At 39.0% G+C, this 9,899-nt stretch overlaps 1 protein-coding gene across 1 annotated transcript; it reads right to left on the minus strand.

The window, feature by feature from the left end:
* Nucleotides 1–2,265: 2,265 nt before the first annotated feature.
* On the minus strand, nucleotides 2,266–9,106 carry LOC136767379 (DC-STAMP domain-containing protein 2-like). The gene is made up of 4 exons (XM_066721143.1): nucleotides 8,991–9,106; nucleotides 8,141–8,234; nucleotides 6,932–7,186; nucleotides 2,266–2,440 (listed from the first exon to the last, which is right to left on the minus strand). Exons 1-4 carry the CDS (start codon nucleotides 9,079–9,081, stop codon nucleotides 2,266–2,268), a joined length of 615 nt encoding a protein of 204 aa, XP_066577240.1. The 5' UTR covers nucleotides 9,082–9,106.
* Nucleotides 9,107–9,899: the final 793 nt, after the last annotated feature.

A 9,899-nucleotide genomic window follows, 5' to 3' on the forward strand; every position in this document is an offset into this window, starting at 1 on the left:
CATTGTCTCTCCCCCATCGAGCAGCTGGGAGGGCTCCTTCATATTGATAATTAAGATAAATGAGGAATGTCAATTGTAGTTAAAGAAATTTGATGATTGCTAATTAATGATAGAAAAACTAAAACTTAATAAACCCATTCTTGTCAGCTAATTGAATAACATTATTACCCATTGAATTCATTTGAAATAAGGTATATAGTGAGGGGAAAAAGTATTTGATCCCCTGTTGATTTTGTATGTTTGCCCACTGACAAAGAAATGATCAGTCTATAAATTTAATGGTAGGTGTATTTTAACAGTGAGAGACAGTATAACAACAAAACAATCCTAACAAGATCCTCCTGTGTAGTTCTGGGCTGATTCCTCACCGTTCTCATGATCATTGAAACTCCACGAGGTGAGATCTTGCATGGAGCCCCAGACCGAGGGAGACTGACAGTTATTTTGTGTTTCTTCCATTTGCGAATAATCGCACCAACTATTGTCACCTTCTCACCAAGCTGCTTGGCGATGGTCTTGTAGCCCATTCCAGCCTTGTGTAGGTCTACAATCTTGTCCCTGACATTCTTGGACAGCTCTTTGGTCTTTGGAGAGTTTGCTTCTGTGGACAGGTGTCTTTTATATAGGTAACGAGCTGAGATTAGGAGCACGCCCTTTAAGAGAGTGCTCCTAAACTCAGCTTGTTACCTGTATAAAAGACACCTGGGAGCCAGAAATCTTGCTGATTGATGGGGATCAAATACTTATTTCCCTCATTAACATGCAAATCAATGTATAACTTTTTTGAAATGCGTTTTTTTTGGATTTTTTTGTTGTTATTCTGTCTCTCACTGTTAAAATACACCTACCATTAAAATTATAGACTGATCATTTCTTTGTCAGTGGGCAAACGTACAAAATCAGCAGGGGATCAAATACTTTTTCCCCTCACTGTACATGTGTATATAAATACGGCTACAACACTCTGGGATCCATAACTTACAGGAACAGTTTTCACAAATTCAGTGTCAGCATGTTTTGTCTGTATCAATGTGCAAAAGAAGAGTCACATCAATAACATCGCAGGGCATCAGCTTTTATTGTGAATGGGATTCCTTTAAAAATAACTTTGACACCATAATGAATGGATCAGTTGTATTAATCGCTAAGTTTTGTAAGGTTGTTGGGTTTGTATTTCTGCAGTCGTTAAAGCATCTATATTTGGAATACCATTAACATATAGTTATAGTGATAACGAGGGGTTACAAATATAATTAAATTATGTGATTGATCACATAAAAATTAGCCTCTGTTTTAAACATTTTAATAGTTTTAAGATAGTGTAAACAGGGGGAAGCTAAAAACCGTGACATTTAAATAATTTTGAGATAATTTACAAGACATCGGGACATTTAATTTAAATCCAGGATGAATATTTCATGTTTGCGTCATGCCCTGACGAAAGCAATGTATTTCGTCAGGGCACATTGTATTCAGTCTGATGCAGTCCTTTCTCCGGCAGATTTTTGCAATCTTTTCAAACACTCTTAAATGTCTTTCTGTGCCAAGCAATTAATCCTGTGTGTCACTTTTCCACCGTGCATTAATAACTGTTCCAGATGAATCGTTTCCCAAGGTAAACACACATATTCCTTCTTGTGAAAAGTTTCTCTCGCATCTCTCGCATCGAGAGCAGCCGCCATTACTGTAGTTACAGTGCAGACGCGCTGCGTCAGGCTGCATCAGGACGTCACAGTACGTGCCTCGTACCAGTTTGGGACTCGGGTGATACGATATACAAAACTGTGCTCCTGAAACTAGTTCGGGCACAGGCGGAGGTGCAGCTGAGCCCTAGTGGAAACCCCCCGGCATGGCACGGCCACGCCGAGGTGCAGCTAAACATGGCTAGTGGAAACGGGACAATAGTGGGTGCTGGACTGAGAGACAGGGAAAGGAAGAGAGAAAACTGATGTGCAAGGGACATCAGGTGGTGAAAATGGGAACTGCTAGGCAGAAGACATCACACACTACTTGATATGCAATATTCAAGGAAGGGCATAATTGTGTCATGGGATGGGAAAACAGATAAGGAAACCTATCTTCATTCACTCTTGGAATTGATATTACAATGTGAGAATCAATCAATTTTGAAACAAGAAACATTTGACAGTAAATTGTTTTTAAAAATGCTTTAAATGTCGAGCAAGTGGCATTGTATATGTAACTCTAAGTATTAGCTTAATCATTTTCTAGTTCAGGGATCTCAGACTAAATTCATCCAGAAATCTAGTGCAGCTGCTCTTCCTGCCTGTGTCCATTGTCCTTGGAGGAAGAATCTCTCAGGTCCTGCAGGCTCACCTGCTCTTGGCTGATGTAGTGTTCCAGGAAAGCCTGGGGGTCATTATCACTGTTGTTGGAGCTGTCCCATACTGCATTCTTCTGGTAATCATGGTCCAGTTCACTGTGAGGGTGAAGCAGGATAAAAACAAAAGTCATTGTTTCTCTGAGTGGATATTCTTATCTCCTAAATTCATACACCTTAAGATATGGTGGGGGATTAGCTACAATTTTCAGTACAGACTTGAATGTCTATCCTTAATTCCAGAGATGTGGGGGGAGGGGGGGTCAGCATTCTGAGCCTACATTTCTTTCACGAGAACAGCAATTTTTTGTTTTTGTTTTTATATGATTGGATGATTTTCTGGATGTCGCATCATGTTCGTCTTGTACGTGCCCCTTGGGCATTTATTTTATTGGCTATGCTGTCCCATATTTCTACAGTACTGGTCAAAAGTTTTAGAACACCTAAATTTTTCCAGTTTATATTTAAATTTACACAGTTTAATGTATCAGTGTACTCTGAAATTAAAGCATAGAACAAATAAACAATTGGAGATAAAAAAGAAATCATGGAATTGTTTTGTTTAACAAAACGTAACCCCTTAAGCTGACAAACCCCACTGGTACCAAAGTGTTTGGTATCCCATGAAAGCTGAGACTCTCAGCATTCTCTGATGTTAAAAATGTGTTTTTTATACCCCCCCTCACGCACTTACTCCGACCCCCACCCGCCTCCGCATTCTGAAGTGAGACATGCTGGTAGCCAACAGAATAAGTTTTCAAACGATGTGCGTATTGTAAGAATACAGTGTAACTTCTATGCACAGGAGCTGCACGTAACACTGCCAAATTATGCATGAGAGGGTGTATAGTACTCTGAAATGTACATTTTTGTCAGTTTTTGGTAACCTAAACTATTTTTGAACTTCTGGCAGTTTACCGCTTGATGTGGTCGATGCCTTTCATGACTTTGAAGACTTGAATCAAATCCCCACGTTAGTCTCCTCTGTTCCAGGGTGAAAAGGTTCAGTTCCCTCAGTCTCTCAGTAGGACATTCCCTTCAGACCTGGAATAAGTCTGGTTGCTCTCCTCTGAACTGCCTCTAGAGCAGTGATATCCTTCTTGAAAGTGTGGTGCTGTAGTGTTATGTTGGGTGTATTTTGATAAGAGCATTTTAGCTCTAAAGAAGACCTCTCCCCCCCAAAGTTATCAGATTTCCTTAACTCATCAGCTTGGAACTGGTTTACATCAAAATGACAGTTTTGGGGAGGATGGCACCGAGAATAGGCCAAATAGTTTGGAATCCTGCTATGAGATGTCTGGAGAAAGGGGCCTGTAGGTAATAAAAAAACTCTTTGAAGTGGACGAATGCCGAAATCCCGACATAGAGCTACGAACCCGGGCCAACCGGCATTTCCAAAAGATGGCATGGATTGACATCAGTCATAAATCAAGCCCCCCTCCAAATAGGACACTGGGGGCTGAAACCGAAATCCAATCTCAAAAACCAATCACCTATTGATCTGACAGACTATAATGAACAGCGCACAGTCTCTCTCTCTCTCTCTCTATCACCTGAATCAGAAACTCGCTGCCACAGCTCAACCTGAACCGGAACCAGAAACCAACCAAGTCTTTGCCGGCAACAGAAGAGTTAACCTGGGAGAAGGAGATTGAGCCGTACGAAGAATTCTTTTAAAGGACTTTATTAAATAAAGAACTTTACAGACCGCGCATGCCCGCCTGTGCCCACCTGATCAGTGGAGTTTTACAGCTGGACAATTGAGTCGACTGTATACGAAAGTGTCAGTCATTTAAATAGCTGTTTGAGTCTTAAGAAACTTGACCCTTGGAACAAACAGGGCCCTGCTTTCCTCAAAGACTTTGTCTTCAAGTAACTACGGTGGAACCCTGCTTACAAAGAAGATTTTGTGCACAACCTTGGAGCCTTCAAACCAGTGGAAAATCTGTTTGGAAAAGACTCTACATTCGCGAAACCCCAACTTCCAGGTGCATCGACTGAGTGGAAGTTCTTGGACAAAGCCGAACCAGACTGCCTTTGTTCCAAACCACACGGACCTCGTGGCGTGTGCTGTTATCTGAGCCCGAAGCCAGAGAGGCCTCTCTGCGACGAAGTTCAGATAAGTTTAACAGTTTGGAGTTTGTGATTCATGACATTTGAGAAATCAATTAGAAATGTTAATCTGTGATTCATAACTCTAGAATGTGTAATATCATTTAGTTTTCTTAAATATAAATGTGTGTTGCATTAAACTGTTTTGTTGATAATTTTAGAAATAAAATCTGTCAACGCCGAGAAATATCTTCTCATTCCTGTTTAACTGTTTAGTCTGAAATTGACACAAGTTAATAGACAACAGATTATAGGTGGCCCTGCCTATCCTTAATCATTGAATAATAATCAGTTAAGGGAAATTGTGGTAACAAGTAATGGTAGGATCTTTCTCGGCACCTAAACGTAAATGAGACTGATATATATATAACGAGAAGTTACCAGACATAAATACTAACCTGCGTAGTTATTTAATGTCTGACTAACAATACTAATGAGAGACTCACCTTCGTCTTACTAACCGGTATTGTAGTCAATGTGTTTATAACCTTTTTTGTTTAACGATTTGTGTGTTATCATATGCGATCCCATGGTCTTTGATTTGGTCACAGAAGTGATTTGTCTTTGATTTGTTGATCTAGAGTTGAATTTTAATTAGTTTTTCCCTTTTGTATAATTAGTGTAGTGCTACATTTAGTCTTTGTTTTGAATAAATTTGACAATTTATATCTTTGGAATTGGTGTCTCCGTCCAATTATTACAGAAATTGAGTTCTACAAGATTCCAGGATTCGTGATAAGGTGATACTATAAATTCACTTCTTAAATTGAAATTTATAAGTGTACCTTATGCTACAGTGCCCAGAACTGTACACAGTATTCCAGATGAGCTCTAACTAGTGCATTGTACAGTCTTAACATTACTTTCCTTGTTCTAAATTCTACACTTTTGACAATATACCCTAACATTCTGTTTGCCTTTTTTATTGCTTCCACACATTGTTTGGATGGAGAAAGTGAGGAGTCCATGTAGACTCCTAGGTCTTTCTCATGCGTTACTTCAACTAGTTCTATTCCTCCCATAGTGTAATTATAGTGGATATTTTTGTTATCTGCATGTATTACCTTGCACTTGTCCACATTGAATTTCATCTGCCAGGTGTCAGCCCACAACTGAATATTATCCAAGTCCCTTTGAATAGCCTGTGCTGCCGAGATTGTTTCTGCTGAGCCACCTATTTTAGTATCATCTGCACATTTGACAAGTTTGCTTACTATCCCTGAGTCCAGGTCATTAATATACATTAGAAAAAGGCAAAGGCCCTAATACTGATCCCTGTGGAACTCCACTAACAACCTCACTCCAGTTAGAAGCAACTCCTCTTATCGACACCCTCTGTTTCCTATACATCAGTGGTTTTCAAACCTGTCCTGGAGTATCCCCTGCCCTGGTGGTTTTTGTTCCAACCAAGGTCTTAATTACTAAATTTAACTGTATATTGCTTTGTTAGTTCAATTAAGGATTCAATTAAGGAATTCCTTGGTTGGAACAAAAACCAGCAGGGCAGGGGATACTCCAGGACAGGTTTGAAACATTATGTATGATTACTTGTTAAGGCAACATTTCAGCCTTATTCAAAGACGTGGATATAGTAATATAGTAAATCTGTATGGGTATTGTTCATACTTCAATATTGGTTTAGTTTGCCTTTATTTGACTTTGCTCCCTTTTTCTTGGGATTGTGCTGTCTCGTAAGTGGTCCGTAGGTTGTCCCTTTTCATATTCAAAGATTAACAGTTGTGCCATATTCTCTCCATTTCTTAATAATGCACTTTACTGTGCTCCGGGGGACATTCAATGCCTTGGAAATGTTCTTATATCCTACCCCTGATTGGTGATTTTGAACAACCTTATTCCAGATTTTGCATTGAATCTTCCTTCGTCTTCACGATTTAGTTTTCAGTAGGAATTGTACTAACCAACTGTGGGAACTCCCAGAGACAGGTGTATTTAACCTGAAATCATTTGACACACCTTAATTGCACAGAGGTGGACTCCATTCAACTAATTACATGACTTCTAAAGACAATTGGTTTCACCACAGCTCAATCAGGTGTGTCATAGCAAAGGGGGTGATTACTTATGCATTCACATATTTTCTGTTTTGTATTTGTAATTAATTTAGAACAATTTGCAAATTGTATTTTACACTTTGACATTATGGACATTTTCTGTGTTGATCAGTGGCAACAATGTGGCAACACAATGAAATGTGGAAATGTCCAAGGGGGGTGAATACTTTTGTGAGCCGCTGTATATCAAATAATAACAAAATATACATAGCTTATTAAATATGCTGTTTATGGTCATTTCTATAAAATGGTGGGCATCAGAACCTTGGTCAAGAACATAACCCCTTATTATAACATTGATTCTAGGGGAATATTGGATTTAACTTGCATAATTTTGATTTTCAAGCATCTGTTCCTGGGATGTAACCTGCTGTAAGTGTGAGTAGTCTAACCCTTTGTATCTTACCTGAAACTGACACTACTTTGGCTTGTGATGTTGCTACTTGTGTCACTCTTGCTGGTATGGTCATTATGCTGGACTGTCCCTTTCTCCAGTGACTCCTTGGAAAAGCCTGGCTTGGCCCGCACCTTTTTCCTCAGAGCCTCCTTGATCCTCTTCTTCAGGAGTTTCCTCATTTGTCCCTTCTGCTCTAATTCTGTGTGCTTCAGGGTCTTCAGTCCAGCTGTCCACAGCCCTACTGTCTCGTCATCACTGGAGTCACTTGATCACAGACAATGGAAGTTAATCAATTCTATGCAAGATATACAGTGCATCCGGAAAGCATTCACAGCGCTTCACTTTTTCCACATTTTGTTATGTTACAGCCTTCTTACAAAATGGACTAAATTAATTATTTTCCTCAACATTCTACAAACAATACACCATAATGACAATGTGAAAGAAGTGAAAGAAATGTCTCCACAGAGACATGCTGGAGCTCTGTCAGAGTGACCATCGGGTTCTTGGTCACCTCCCTGACTAAGGCCCTTCTCCCCCGATCGCTCAGTTTGGCCGAGTGGCCAGCTCTAGGAAGAGTCCTGGTGGTTCCAAACTTCTTCCATTAACGGATGATAGGGGCCACTGTGCTCATTGGGACCTTCAATGCTGCAGACATTTTTCTGTACCCTTCCCCAGATCTGTGCCTCGATACAATCCTGTCTTGGCGGTCTACAGACAATTCCTTGGACTTCATGGCTTGGTTTGTGCTCTGACATGCACTGTTAACTGAGGGACCTTATATAGACAGGTGTGTGCCTTTCCAAATCATGTCCAATCAACTGAATTTACCACAGGTGGACTCCAATCAAGTTGTAGAAACATCTCAAGGATGATCAGTGGAAACAGGATGCACCTGAGCTCAATTTTGAGTGTCATGGCAAAGGCTGTGAATACTTGTGTACATGTGCTTTTTTTGTTTTTTATTTTTAATACATTTGCAAAGATTTCAAACACACTTCTTTCACGTCATTATGGGGTATTGTTTGTAGAATGTTGAGAATGTGAGCAATCTGGAAGCTGAATTAAAAACATATCAGAAACTTCTGATATAATGAGTAAAATATTATGAGTGAAAGGCTGCAAAATTCTAGATCAGCATTACCATACAGTGTCATCATGATAAACCAAGCGTGAACCCCTGAATGGGAGTGTGAAAGTTGCAGAGGCTCTACTTACAGCTCCTCCTCATTATCCTCATGGAAGGCCAGGGGACTCATGCAGATTGTGCAGATGCTGTTTAATTTGTTGAAGCACTGGCTACAGTACATACCTGGGAGACACAACACACAGAGCAGATTGCTATATTACATGAGTAAAATAATGCAGACATTTTAAGCCAGAAGGCAGTGTTTCTACACTTTAAACAAACAGATACGTGCATTAAAATGGTCAAGACAACAGTATTAAAGGTATTTAGTGATATTTCACTGTAGTCCTTTCAATTCTGAAAGGGACTGGGTGGCTGAGGGGTATTTAAGACATGGACCAGGGCTTAAACCTAAGAAGGATCATAAGCATTACATTTTTCAAATTGTGAGGGATCCCGTCTTTTCACAACGTACTTTTCATCACCAGCAATTTGCGTATTGTGACTATTAAAGTCTATTAAACTATTATTAAAGTGTCCACCAATGTTCTACTTGTAAGCTATCACTTAGTATGCTGCCTGCTGAATGTCACTTGTAGCTGCTTTTCTCAGAATCATTATAATATGGAACAGTCTGTAGTTGGCATTTCTGAAGCAAATTAAAATTATTTGAGACAAACACCCCTACATGACAGAAAATACATCCTGCAAGTGAGGGGGTGATAGGATGTGTCTTAAGATCCCTCTCTGTAAAAATGGGGTGTCTTAAGGAGTATGTATGAAATGTCATAGATATTCCATGGTATTAGTTTAATGTAGCAATACTGTAACTGAATTCTTTACTAACTGTAATAATGTAATTTTAATGGTTACACAACATTACAGCAAATAAAAGGCTTGACAGCCTCCTGTAGTTAAGATAACTAGATACTGCCATACCTTTACATTGTGGAGTGATGCAGGAGATTAACTCAGAAGTAATCTCAGTGACCATGCCGCAGGCCAAACAGCATTTCTGTGTTCCTCCCATGAAATTAACAATCTTGTTGAAACCAGGAATGCTGCAAAGAATATTCATTGCATAATAATCAAAAATAGTATTGTTTCTGCCTGTGCTAAATTTGTGATTTATGGCTAAACCAAATATGTTTTTACTTTTTCCCACAAATCATGAATTTCAGAAGCCACTTTCTGCCACTTACAAATAAATATGCAATAATAAGTTTTTAATTTATGATTCAAGGTTGTGCAAAGATCAAAGTTTTTTTGGTCCAGGCCCTAGCCATTGGCTACAAAAGGCCAAGCCTACAATTGTTTTAGAGATTGCTTTCAGTTGAGTTTGTTTTAATCTCCCTTTTGGGCTGTAGTATGTTGGTCTGTTTGGTGTTTGAAATTTCAGAGTGAAAGCTGAATGTGCTTGTCTGTTGTTGTATGTGACTTGCCTCCCATAATCATGCTAATATTTATAAGTAACCATAATGTGCTGACTTTTTCAGATGTGAAAATAATTAAAGATATCTAAATGTATTTATGATTAGTGCAAATTTTCAGTTTAACTGACAGCTCAGCTAAAACAAGTAATTGAGGAAGTACTCTGGAACAGAATTGATAATCTCTAGTTTCATTAGTGTGAATTCTAGGGTACAACCTTTTACATTGGGGCATGGTTTGAAAATAATAATAATTTAAAAATAGTTTGGATTTCCCTTGGTTACAGAACATGTTTTATTGTTCTCGTTTTCCTCTACATAGAAGACCCTAATCCTGAATTGAACTATTTCTCCTTCATCATCAGCTTGATGAGATTTTTGGATCATTAAATTATTAGCATCTATGTAAACTTATGTA

This window comes from Amia ocellicauda, chromosome 14 (genome assembly GCF_036373705.1).
Source record: "Amia ocellicauda isolate fAmiCal2 chromosome 14, fAmiCal2.hap1, whole genome shotgun sequence".
NCBI lineage: Eukaryota > Metazoa > Chordata > Actinopteri > Amiiformes > Amiidae > Amia > Amia ocellicauda.